Source organism: Alosa pseudoharengus, unplaced genomic scaffold, assembly GCF_046254945.1.
Source record: "Alosa pseudoharengus isolate Yale_2024_CS ecotype anadromous, Long Island Sound unplaced genomic scaffold, YU_APseudo_1.1 YU_APseudo_1.1_scf_3, whole genome shotgun sequence".
In the NCBI taxonomy this organism is placed as follows: Eukaryota; Metazoa; Chordata; class Actinopteri; order Clupeiformes; family Clupeidae; genus Alosa; species Alosa pseudoharengus.
The window spans coordinates 13,123,027-13,136,891 of NW_027468718.1; the positions used below are offsets into that span (position 1 = coordinate 13,123,027).

Consider the following 13,865-nt stretch of genomic DNA (forward strand, 5'->3'; position numbering starts at 1 on the left):
CACGGGTTGGCTTCGATGTGAGTGGTTGAAGTAGCACGTCAATAGATGACGGACAAGTGGCTTATTCAATCATATGCAAGCATTTTTTGATTAGGCCCAGCCTTCTGAAGCAACACTTCAATGGATCGGTTCCAGATGGATGAGTGGAGCTAAGCGGAATGAAATTCATCTGGCGAGAGTCAGGTTAATCATGTAGACAACTCGTGTCATGAACAGACATGATTCCCCACTGCAGTAGCCTACATTCAAGTCAAGTCAAGTCAACTCCATTTAACAAGTAAACAAGAATGCAAATATTACATTCAGTCTACAATGCACGCAACCTGTAGTTTATAACACTCCTGCACCCTTGAGGGTCAAGTTCAAAGAACAGGGCTATAAACTCACATAGGTATGATAACAATGCTTCATGGGTATGGATTGTATAGGGCTATTTGTCCTTTATCAAAAGGTCAGAGGTCAAGCTGCGGGAGGAGTACACAAGGAACAATGAAGACTGAGCGCTAACTGACCGAGAGGAGCAGGTTAGGAACTGACTGGGGTGCAGTAGTGTTCTATGTGCAGATCAGGTCGACCTGCTCAGTCTATGAGTATGCATAGATAGTGATTATTTTTAATGGCTTATAGTCTACTTGCCAGCAAGGAGTCCATACATGATGAATATACAAAAGTTTTATGTTACAATTACATTCATGTACATGCACACATGCACACAATTCAAGAATTTCTCAGAATTATGAACAGGCAAGATGGAGGTGGGGTTGTATAAAATGAATTTTACATGTGAAATCTATGAACTAATCATGTTTTGGTACTTGTTGTCTAGCAGATACCAGTGAGAATTGAGTGTGGATAATGCAATTTAGTGAGACAGTTAGAATCATATAGGCCTTTCAGCGTGATTTCTTTTTGTGGAAAAAATGTGCTGGACTGGGCGGCGGTCATATTTTGTACCGCTCTGCGGTACATCTAGTTTTTAATGGTTTAACTGTTGTGAAGTAAATTTTGTAATATATTTCAAATAAACATTTTATTTTCCAATTATTGTCTTTTCATCACGCTCATACATGTGTTTAAAGATCTTTAATGAGTTCAAATAGCTGAAAAAATATGGCAAATACATTTTAAAAGGCTTAACCATGTGGCTGAAAAACATACACAGGCATTTTCGGCATGTTTATCTTGTTCTTCAAATTAAAGCTCATAAAATCTCAGGTCATGATCAGTTCAACACTCCATGGGATGCATTATACCAGCTCCACCTGAGAGGGGTCCGCATGCCAGTTACTGTTGTCAGGAAAGTTGACATAGATGGACTCTAAATCCAGAGCTGTGAGAACAGAAGAGAGTACTGAGTCAGTGATGTTAAACTACATCAGCGTTACTCAATTCTATTCATGCATGAGAATTTTGGACACAAATCAATATTAACACCAGAAGAGTCTCACATTTGACTACACCCACACTTCGGCGATTGATGCCTCCCCAGCCGTACGTTGCATTTTTAACAGAAGCCTTCACTCGGACTTTGTCCCCAATCCTGAAACCTGTGACAGGAGAAGGAGCAGAAGTTGTTACTCTGTTTTTTCTACCGCTCCAGTGCCAATGAATTAGATGGACATGTTGCATAATTGAAGCAAAATATGTTTGCAACATAAGTATGTTGGTATGTTGGAAGGTTGGTAATTTATTTCATGAACTGCACAGATTACAGGTCACTTCCACACATTACATGTTGCTATCCTTTCTTCTTTTCTCCCTCTCAGTCTCTTTTCTCTTCCTTTATTGAAGTAGTTGAACTGCACTGTTCCTTGTCCTACACTGCCACCTACTGGTTACAAAAGGCAACAATTTGGTTAACACAAGGCTTCAATGTCTTACATGTACAATATTGTTGCTGACCATGTCCATGTCCTCAGCTAACCCCTCTTCTGATGACTACTTCCAGCAGGATAACTCTCCAAGTCATGAAGCTTGAATCATCTCACACTTTGTTGAACATGACAATGGGTCCTATTTTAACTGTCTGAAGCCAATTGTTTAAATACATTTAGGGTGTGTCCAGTCCAACATCGCCATCTTGACGCTGAAATAAGTTCGCCAGACGGCAGGCGCATTGTTCAAAAGGGTTGTTCTTAAGTTTCGTAATCAGTCATAGGTGTGTTTAACCAATGAGAGTGACATCTTTCATTCCCTTTCAGAGCAATCAGCACATCTGAAGGAATCTGGTAGCATACAAGACCATATATACAACACCAGGATTCAACTAAACCCTGCTTTACTAAAACTAGCAGAGTAGCTTACATGCATCTGCACTCGCTTTTTATTTGAACTTGGTGGCAAACTGAAACTAACTTCACCGTGGTCTCAGCAACGACAAAACAGTTTTACACACAATTATTTACGTTCCCCATTGACTGACAAGGAGTTACAGTCAAAAACAGCCTGTTACACTCTGGGGTCATGTTCATGAGCGTCCATGTTCATGCACTCAGCATGTCGCACTGTAGCTACCTGGCAGCTCTAGATGTTGGCTGCAGCAACTCAAGCTAGGTAAAACCAATACCGTTTTTTTTTTATACCCACAGTACTTGGATCAAACAGAGATCTATTATTGATTAAATAACTCATATGGTATTAAACTCAACACCATTTGCTCTAATTCCATTAGGACTGCTAAAGTGTTCATCACTTGTAGGCTACTCGCCTACAGTTACAGGCCATGTGCTGTCATCCACCATCCTTCAGATTTTCTTCAAATTCTCAACCAATGAGAGCCACATTCAAGATTTTGTCTGTTTTCATTTTAGTGACCTTGACCTTTATTGATCTTTAGTGTTTATTTTGTGCTGTGTGATCTGTCATGTTGCTGTTTACTGCTGCCCCTGACAACCCTGCAAGGTTCCTGACTGTTCTGCCTCTTTTGTACATTAGCCTGTGCCAAACTGAACATTTTCAAAATGGCAACAACGTGACCGCATTTTAGCTAGTATTTAAAATGATAATTTAATTAGATAATCATTACCTGTAAATACATCGTTGTGTTCTCCTTAGCTTAGAGTGAGGCCTTTATACATGTGAGTGGGCATTTTGCCCTGCCATCTTGATACAGAATCCCAATAAGGACAAACTAAACCACTGGCTACACCCTGTAGATTTAAAGCCTGATCTGGTCTCCGCTTGTTGTGGCCTTTGACATAACAACAACAACAACAACAAAAACAACAACAACAACAACAACAATAATAATAATAATAACAATAATACCTTTATTTATTGCCAAGTGGAACTTTTCTGTTTTCTCTTTCAGAGATGGAGCCACTGGTTTTATCATTTCACTGAAGGAGAACTGTGGTTTAAAAGTGACCTGGGGAAGGGCCGTAGCCACATATGGGTGGGTGAAGTGTGCCTGGAAACCCTAAAGGGAAACAAAGGAAGAGATCAGAGACCATCAGGACGTCACCTCTGCTGTCTCCAACTAGAGTGATAAGAGCCAGCAGGTGTGTTAGATAAAGTGCATCTAAACTCTGTAGGGAAAGCACTGTATATCACAGAGAGTGGAATGAGAGAGAAACCCCTACTTCAAAAGAGTAGGCCTGGAAGCCCCTAGTTTTTGCTGTGATATGAGATGTTCTTAATAGTAATCCAAACAAAATAATATCTTAATAGTACCCATCTTATTATGGTGAGTCACAATACTTCAAGGGCTTTGCTCTGCTGTAATAAAATTGAGCAAGTCAATCTAATGTGAGTCTCCATAGTTGCCCAAAGAGCTAGTGTTACCTGGAGGTAATCAACAGGGTCCTCTATTGGCTGAAGTTTCTCCATCTCAGCATCTCTGCTCTTCAGTTTAGTGATCTCCAACTCCAGCTGCTCCAGGAGTCCTTCAGCTCGACTCACCTCTGCCCTCTCCTGAGCTCGGATCGACTCGGTCACCTCAGAGCGCTTTTGCTCCATGAAGCTGATCAGTTCAGTGAACAACCACTCAGTGTCCTCAACAGCTTCCTGTGTAGAGGCCTGATGGAAGATTCATATCAGATCATGTTCAATCTGCAAAGGATTACCCAGCCCACAGAAATCCAAAGATACATAATGGCTACAGTACATCAAATACTGTACATGTCCATGATAGATACGGTATCATCTCTCCTCAGAAAATCGGAACCAAAAAAGCACACAAATGGGAGTCTTACTTCACAGACCATACTGGGTAAGAGCAAAGTGTTTTAACATGTCACAGCAGCCATGTTTATCAGTCACCTGCAGAGACTCCAGAGCCAGTTTGACCTCCTCCACCTCCATCTCCTTCTGATGGAGTTGCTTCTGGTTATTCCCCTTCATCTTCAACAATGTTTTCTGTGTGGATAGATGTACACTCAAGTCTATAATAGCTTCAAAGATCATTACCAAGAAATTAGTGAGTACTGGGTAGAGTACTTTAGTTATGTTTTGCTTTTGCATTGTTGACGTGATTTTGACCTGGGTGTATTGGGGTGTGATCTTTGTCTTTTAGCTGCTGCAGAACAGGAACCTGTTATAAACAAGGCAGGCCTGTTAAACAGTCACTGATTTGTTACTTTTATTCTCCGCAAGTCCGATTTAAGTCCAAGACTACTGAATCCACATATGGGAAACAGGCCCATGTTGTTTCTGATGGGAGAAACAGACAGAGGATCACTAACCTGCTTCTCAGTCCGTTCTGCTGCTGCCGAGACGGTTTTATGACCGTTATGATCATCCATAGAACACAGCATACAGATCAACTTGTGATCCGTGCGACAAAACACCTCAATAATCCTGTCGTGCTGAGAACAGATCTTCTCCTGTAGCTTCGAGGTGGCATTCACCAGTTTGTGCTTGCTAAAGCGAGGCACTTCATAGTGAGGCTGAATATGAACTTCACAATATGAAACCAGACATGTTAAACATGACTTGATGGCTTTATGTTTTCTCCCAGTGCAGAAATCACACTCCACATCACCTGGTTTAGCATCAGAAGAAAATCTGATATCAGATCGGAGTTCAGTCTTCTTCAGCTTCTCTATAACTTCAGTCAGCATTGTACTTCTACGTAGAACAGGCCTTGGAGTGAAGGTCTCCCTGCACTGGGGGCAGCTGTAAACACCCTTCTGGTCTTCTTGATCAAAGCAGCCTGTAATGCAGTTCAAACAGAAACTGTGTCCACAGGAAACAGTCACCGGGTCCTTCAGTAGATCCAGACAAATTGGGCAGCTTAACTCCTCCAATACTGCAGCACTAGCCATTTTCCCCTCTCAGAGACACACACAACTCCTGCCTGCAAGGAATGTTAGAGAGGTTTTGTTTCACCAGAAGAAGTGGGAGTGTGTTAAATATTCTTCCTAATTCTGTGTGGACACACCTCTTAAAGGCACAGTGCAACATTCCAGAAAGCCTAAAAATTCCCAGAACATACATGGTGGCTCCCTATTGCAGTGCATTCAAGTCAAATCAACCCCATCTAACAAGCAAAAAAATGCAAACATTACAAAGTATAGACTATGCAATGCATGCAACCTAAACAAAAATGCAAATATTACAACAGACTATACAATGCATACAATCTGCCTTACAGCTCCTGTAGTTTATAACACTCCTGCACCCTTGAGGGTCAAGTCCAAAGAACAGGGCTATAAACTCACGTAGGTATGATAATAATGCTTCATGGGTATGGATTGTGTAGGTTGATTTGTTCTTTACCAAAAGGTCAGAGCTCAAGCTATGGGATTAGCAGGTCAGAAACAATGAAGACTAGAGCACTAACTGATCGAGTGGAGCAGGTTAGGAAAAATGAAGACTACTAGAGCACTAACTGACCGAGTGCAGCACGTTAGGATCTGACTGGGGTGCAGTAGTGTTCAATGTGCAGATCTGGTGGTCTACCTGCTCAGTCTATGCGTATAGATAGTGATTATTTTTAATGGATTATAGCCTACTTGGCAGCAAGGGAGCCCATACATGATGAATATACAAAAGTTTTATGTTATAAATATCGGTCCCCAGCATGTAGAAATGGCCAACTGTGTGAAGATGTACTGTAATGTATTTCAAGTTAACATTGCGTTTAATTTTCCATTTTAAGTCAGGTTGTCTTTTCATCACAGTCATAATGGTGATTGATGCATGAAAACATCAGGCTTCATTGTACATATGTAACGCCATCATAAACAAAAATCATTAAAGGCATTAAACATGTTTACTGTAATTTCAAAGTTTTAAAGTTTAAAGCCCTTTATCCGTAGATTATTTTAAAATGTTGTCACAACTATTGAGAATCAATGCTAGCTGAAAACTGCACTTAGTGGCCAAAGTTGATAGGCATAAAAGAGGTTTTGGAGAATGACACAGAATGCTATGTCAATGGTGTTGAATTCACTGGGAAATACTATAATTCTACAGGTGTCCACACGAGGGAGTCAGGGAATTACAATTTTGTACCATATAAAAATGAATCATATTAAATATTATAATAACTCCTCTTATAATAATAATTAATAAACACAAATTCCCAGTGTGCATGACACATAAGTAGGCCTATAAGTATCTCTTTTGATCCCGTGAGGGAAACGTGGTCTCTACATTTATCCCAATCCGTGAATTAGTGAAACACACTCAGCACACTGATCAGAACGGCTGAAGTGCCCTTGAGCAAGGCACCTAACCCCTCAATGCTCCCCGAGCGCCGCTGTGGTTGCAGGCAGCTCACTGCGCCAGGATTAGTGTGTGCTTCACCTCACTGTGTGTTCACTGTGTGCTGAGTGTGTTTCACGGATTGGGATAAATGCAGAGACCAAATTTCCCTCATGGGATCAAAAGAGTATAAAATCACCATTACAAGGAAATATTTAGGATTCAATAACTTTATTAGGAATGTTTAAAAATGCAAGAGCCAGGAGATGTCCATTTAAACTAATCATCAGAAAGGCTAACACCAACAACAGGCATTGAAACTAAGAAAACTGTTACATATGTGGTAAAATGCATTAGTTCCCTTACAATACAAAGAAATTCAAAGAAAAATGTGCAATGAGTCTACTTAAAATACAGCTCCCCGATCAAGGAACAACGTAATTTAATTTCAACATTAGGCCTACAAATGTTAACAAGTTTCCTTTTACTATATACTGTAACTGCAAAGCTGACATGCACTACTGTAAGATTAAGATTAAGAATGTTGTGCTCTACACAAAGTAAACAAAACAAGTGAAAATATCAAATTATCAAATAAACGATTAGATGTGATTTGCAGCTGTTTTATTACATTACATTGATAAATGGGTATGATTTGTAGTAAGAAGTACATTTAGGCGTACATAAAGTACCAGCAATGCCTTTTCCATGATACTGTGTTTTGGTTGGTCAAAAATGAATGCCATTGTTTAAGTACACATGTAAGTCATTCCCACACCTATCACACCAGTTCCAGATCTGATGAATTCCAATTGGCGTTGGGATAGTCAGGGAAGTTAACAGTCATGGAATGTGTCCCTTGCAAAGCTGAAAGGATCAATGCATCATTGACATTTGCACAGTTACATAATATTTATGAGTTGTGAAAATGTTCTTTTTGCACAACAGCTCATGGAAAATGAATGATAATTTACCACGGAATAATTTCCATCTATTATAGTGTAAAGTGATGTAAGTGTAAATATATAAGGGCCTCACCTGATACCACACCCACACCACCAATAGTGATGTTATACTGACTGCTGCCATACCTAGCGCAGTAGAGACACTTTTCGGAAATGGTGTTAGGAATGGTCTTAGGAGTCTTCAGTTTGACTGTGTCCCCAACCATGAAGCCTGTGACTAGAAAACGAGCAGAGATAGCCATGTGTTAATAATGTCTGACTAACAGAGACCTTCTCTGCTGCTCTAGTGCTGTCACTGCTGTTACGGAGATGCTGGCCTTCAACCTGCTCTATCCCCTGCACTCGCCTACAGTAACAAGCCATCCAACATTATTCTCTTCAAATGATCATGCCACATTCAAGCTTTTGTCTGTTTCCGTTTTATTGACATTGACCTTTATTAATTGTTTGTGTTTATTTTGTGCTGTGTGATCTTTATCATCTTGTTGTTTACTGCTGCCCCTGGTTTATGACTGTTCTGCCTCTTTTGTACTACAGCCTGTGTCTGATTGCTCATAGGATCCTGCTTGCCTGTGCAACAAGGCCTGTCCAATAAGGACAAACTAAACCACTGACTACCTGTAGCTTTAATAATAATAATAATAATAATAATAATAAGGGTAAGGCTATTTGCACCCCTGGTACAATTAGCAGTGTATGCTATTCGTACCCTGGTACAATAAGAAGTGAATTCTATTCGTACCCCGGTGCACACAGCAATGTGTCCTATTAGTACCCCGTCTGGTACAAATATCAATGTATGCTATTCGTACCCCGGTGCACACAGCAATGTGTTCTATTAGTACCTCGTCTGGTACAAATATCAATGTATGCTATTCGTACCCCGGTGCACACAGCAATGTGTTCTATTAGTACCTCGTCTGGTACAAATATCAGTGTATGCTATTTGCACCCCTGTGCATTTAATCTGGCATATTGATCACACAATGTAATAATATATATTATTTTTTTTAAACAAGCAACATGTTTTTGTTGTTGTTACATAACAGAGTGTGAATAGCTCAGCTGTGTAATAGACACTCTGAATAAGGTATGCTGTTTGCATCAATGTACAGTTAGAAGTGGATGCTATTCGTACCCAGGTGTTTATAGTACTGCATGCTATTTACACCCTGGTGCATGAACTAGCTAATTGTTGCATTCAAAACTTCCGTTTGAGAACCGATTTCTTGTTCAAATTGCGCGCCTTCTCTCCAGACACGTTGGTACACATGCACACTCACTCCGCCAAAATGCATTACACGGGAACCGAACCCCGGTCTCCCACGTGCCAACCCTTGCCTGTGCCCACTGCATTATCTGCTTCGACAAGAAGACGAGGTTTGCAGGTAGTTTATAGGCCTGAACGTCATATTCATGAAATTTCTGTTAGCTAATAAACTGACGGTTGTATGTGTTCACTGAACAAATATTATGAAAATAAAACACAACTTTTCCATCTCAACTTTAATTTGAACAGATATTAGTGCTGAAACCGTTCAGAATTCTTCACTTTCTGCTGACGGAAAAACGAATGTCGGCCATGTTTTTTGGGCACGCGAGCAACATGTTTTTGTTGTTATGTAACAGGGTGTGAATAGCCCAGTCTCTATGGCTCTGGCCCAGTTCAGAGCCATATAAAAAGAGAATTGCGACACTCCCATAGACTTCCATTCATGGGTTTCATCAGGTCCCTTTCCACAGGTGTGTAAAATCAGGCACCTTGATTATCAATGCAGACTGAATGGTGCTTGATTAATACACCTGTGGAAAGGGACCTGATGAAACCCATGAATAGGAAACAATGGCGGCGCTTTTTCCACGCTACTTCCGCTTTATGCTGAGCTCAACAGTTCCAAACTTTGACATTCACGGCTGTAGCCCCATTGACTTCCATTGCTTTCTGCCTGATATTGTCAGTGGTAAGTAGACGAATGTACGACGTTTTTTTAATTGTCATATGCATTTCCTATACCAACTGCACTAGTAGATACTGGTATTGTTCTTTGAGGATTTTGTGCTGCTTGTTTAACTGATATTTATAGCTTAAATGTTGACCGAAATTTTAAAGCCAAAAGTTAGCCTGCAAACCTTGATGTGGAGAGAGGCTAGCTTAAAGATAATGTTCCTACGTCAATAATGAATTTCAGACAAAACACATTTGGTTAGCCTATTGTAGTAGGGCAACTTTATATGATAGGTTGGTTGTCCACAGATTTTTATTATGTTTAAAATGCTATATTTTTCAAACCTGATTGCGTTAGCTTACTAGCTTACGTTAGCTAGTCAGCTCATTCACATACATAGTGTTAACGTTAGACATGCTATGAGGGGGAACACGAAAGCTGTTCTCATATTAAATGCTACATTGATAAAATACATTCCATACAGCATGGTAACTCTATATTCAGATGTGCAGGTTATCAATGGGTTTGTGATTAACGCTCTTCAGGTGAAAAATGGAGGAAATTAATGTGATTATTGTCTTTAAATCTGATATAGACTAGCTTGCTAGATGGCGAGTTGTATGGCGTTATGAACTGAACCGTGGGCTGAACATGACATGATATAGGCTAGTGTCCACGACTCGTGAACGAGGGGATTTCAATTATGAATTTCAGGGGAAGCAGTAGGAGCAAAACCTAGACTATTATAAGTTATTGTTGTTGTTACTGGTGCGTGGCTCTTGTGTCCCTTGCCAGCCCAGTCCTGTGCCACTACTGTTCACTGTTCCAAACGGGACAGTGGCACAAGCAGTAGGCGAGTGTGGCACGAGCGTGGTCGTGGGACAGTAGGTATAGCGTCTGTATAGTAGCCTAGGAGTTTTTGCTCCAACTGATGATCGGTTTCAGTTCATTTAGTTTTCAGTAATTGTACATTTCGTGTTGGTGTTCTTGGTGTAATTTTGATTGCTTTATCTGCCAAGTAATTTGTCAAATACATAGCGAAGTTTGCATGGAAGAGACTGACGTGACAAGAGGGCATTGCCTTTCATTAGGTCAGTGATCTTTGTAAGTAGGACAAATGTCTTTTTTTGGATAACTGAAAAGTGTAGTCAGGTTAATAGGGCATAGATCACTCTGAAAGTAATCCCCAACAAAGTCATTCTTCATGTTGTTATTGTTATAGTTTTTGTGTGGACTTGTGGCACCCCCAACCAGCCTTGCAAATGGTTAGCTGTGTATGGGTATGTAAAACTCTTGCTGGCCTCTTGCTGGAGATGGCATCTTGCTTAGGTTTCTGCTACTTACTTAATGTGTTGTCCCAAGTATACACTGAGTGTTACCTGCTTTGTTCTCTCCCTCCATTCTCCACTGTGCCTGTTCTGCTTATCCAGGACCAAGGATGCAGAGGACAAAAAGGGTGTGCGATATATGACTGGAATGGTCAGATAAGATCATTTTTTATGTTTGAGGTCCACACGATGGGGCCCTTACACAAATGGAGTTGTGTTGATCCAGCATCTTCCACACCTCCCATAACACTCCCGAATCCAGCCAAATGTTGCATCCTCCTTACCATGTCCCTCTTATAGGTGTACAGAGTACAGGGCTACCCATCCCTTCCACATTGTGTCTTTTGTGTAGTTCACACACAATTGTTGTTCAAACTTTGGAAACCTAAATGAGTGTCAGACCTTCTTTTTATGTTGCAGTGTCACCATACCTCCCTCCCAGTCTTTTTTGCATTTGTTCCTGTTCTTGTTTTAAACACACATTGAAAACTTAATAAAAATTCTATTGAAAACCTAACATCAGTCATCCTTTTCATGCTGTAGTCTCACCAGCCGGCTGAAATATAAGTTATAAGTATTTTATTGAAATAGTTGATTGCTTATTGAGTTATAAGTGTGTTATTGAAACAGTGGGTAACTTATCTTGCAGTATGAATCAAATTTTTCACATTTAAGTTGTTATTGATTCTTATTTAGCCTATGTGTTTTTGACATGTTTATGGCTTACTCTTAAAATGTTACCAAGGCTGTGTGGTGCCCACCTTTATGCTATTTCTCTAAAAGAACTGAACAGATTTAATGCATTGATCAAACTTTTAAAATTTAAGCTGTTAGGCTACTGAATGCCATTTATATATTTGATAGACGTTTATTGCTAGTCTTACAATGATCAAAGTTGTGCAGATTTGGGGGGGGGGGGGGGGGGGTGCGCGCATCTTCATCTTCATCTCACCAAACGAACTGAAAAGGACACTGGATCTAATGTTCACACACAAAAAGGATACAAAATGCATAGCCTACGTTTTGACAATGTAAGTAAAGTATATGTAGCGTGATACAGGCAAATGTAGGAATCCAATAACAGCTAATGTCCAGCAAGGAAACAAACGTTCAATGTTAGAACTAACAAAGAACATATTTTAGATTGATGTTGCAAACTAATTATACTCGCAATATATAATTGACACTATAATGTAAGCATGCTAATACGTAATAACACTCGTTTTTGGTTTGTTGTAATGTTTCACGTTCAATAACGCACTCGCTGCTGTCTATCCCATTGAAATAACACGACACGCAAAGAGCTGTTTGGAACTGTTGAAGCGTACGTGAACCACGTGACCGCGTGGCGGCGACTTCAAAGAGTGTCGCAACTCTCTTTTTATATGGCTCTGGCCAAGGCTATTCGTACCAGTAACTTGATCACCTGTGGCGTAACTTCCCGATTAACACATACTACGAAAGGTGGATAGGTTTTAACCGAGGTATGCTGCCATGGCAATTTACGCTGCATCTCAAACCTGCTCCGAGCAGGTTAGCCTATGTTCTTGGTTAACCCGAGGTTTCCGTTAACCACACCCTTTATAAGTACCACCCCTCCACTAACAATTTCTCCCGAGACATGTCGGCGTACCTGGATGATCCATACGACATTGGAGCGCAAATCGTGAGGGACTCTCTTCGCAGGGCGAGGGGTTTTAGAGACCGCCAGAAAATATATATAGCCTACCCGGACGATATTCTCTATGAAGATATAGGCTAGATTGTCATCCGAGGGAATTCGTTATCTTTGTCAGATGATCTAGGAAGACGTCTCATAGCAATGCCCGTACGTGGACATTCATGTATTCCATTGGTGATGCTGAACATCTGAGCAAGAATAGCCTACTGAATAAATCGGACATATAGTAGGCCTAATAAATTAAAATCACCATTTTTACAAACGTATTGAATTGAATGTCATATTACTGTACCCTGCACATAAAGGCTACACATTTCCACAGCACCAGAATCCGACCGAATGCCTCCCTCAACCCCCTCCATAATCGGCCTTCCACTATTATTTGCGATGGCCAACTCCTCTGCTACTGTAAAACACTCTGGTGCCTTACAGTAGTGTTCAAAGACACCTTTTTCTTGTTAGCTGTAAAACAGAGGCCAAGTGAAGGCTATAAGCATAGGCCTACATGTTTTCATAATTAAGAAATATTAATGCAAGCTATGACTATATAAACCACTATTCTGAATAATGTGTTTGTTTGTGTTTCATTTTCACCTGCTGCCATGTGCATTTGGCAATGGTGTTGCATCTGAAATGTTCACAGGATTAGGCATACACTAAATCAGTCAATGGGGCTACTTAAACATTCAATTATCCTTATTACTGTAATCTATATGCCCACTTCTAAATTGTGTTGCATCTGTTGGCATTTCTATGAACTCAAAATAAATAAGCAATTTAATTATTTAAACTCATTAAATACATTCCGCAAGCTATTAATCCTCCGTATTTGAAGAACATGTGGACATAAAACTTTACTTTTAGGCATTTAGGCTACCCGATCTGCAATACGTTGCCAACAGCCTTGCCTTGCTTTGTTCACTGCCGACGTATTGATTTTTGTCGTAGAGTGGGTTTTAATTCCTCATAACTTGTCATAATAATTGTGCATTCCTCATCTGTAAAATAAGGTGAACGCGTCATCACTGAAAGTGGTGATTTGCGCTGCAACCCACCCCTTTTATGTGAACGCGCACAAACTCCAATGAGGTTAACCCCGGCTCAACAAATCAACTTCATAATCAGCGTCGTAGTACCGATTAACACCACTAAAGATAACCAGGTTTTGTCAACCCCGGTTTAACAAAGTAACCCTGGGTTACATCTGGGTAGGTTAAGCTCCCTTCGTAGTACAGGCCCCAGGGGTACGAATAGACACTCCGTAATAATAATAATAATAATAATGATAATAATAATA

At 40.3% G+C, this 13,865-nt stretch overlaps 1 protein-coding gene and 1 long non-coding RNA gene across 2 annotated transcripts; one reads left to right on the forward strand and one right to left on the reverse strand.

Moving 5' to 3' along the window:
• Positions 1 to 1,092: 1,092 nt before the first annotated feature.
• On the reverse strand, positions 1,093 to 8,247 carry LOC143100221 (E3 ubiquitin/ISG15 ligase TRIM25-like). The gene is made up of 8 exons (XM_076263193.1): positions 7,687 to 8,247; positions 5,381 to 7,515; positions 4,683 to 5,296; positions 4,261 to 4,356; positions 3,784 to 4,017; positions 3,268 to 3,418; positions 1,449 to 1,547; positions 1,093 to 1,330 (listed from the first exon to the last, which is right to left on the reverse strand). The coding sequence occupies exons 3-8, from the start codon at positions 5,262 to 5,264 to the stop codon at positions 1,248 to 1,250; spliced, it is 1,245 nt and encodes a 414-aa protein (XP_076119308.1). The 5' UTR covers positions 5,265 to 5,296; positions 5,381 to 7,515; positions 7,687 to 8,247; the 3' UTR covers positions 1,093 to 1,247.
• Positions 8,248 to 9,456: 1,209 nt separating this feature from the next.
• LOC143099619 (uncharacterized) lies at positions 9,457 to 11,382 on the forward strand. Its single transcript, XR_012981696.1, has 3 exons — positions 9,457 to 9,574; positions 10,782 to 10,839; positions 10,990 to 11,382. It is a non-coding gene; the product is annotated as an uncharacterized LOC143099619 (long non-coding RNA).
• Positions 11,383 to 13,865: the final 2,483 nt, after the last annotated feature.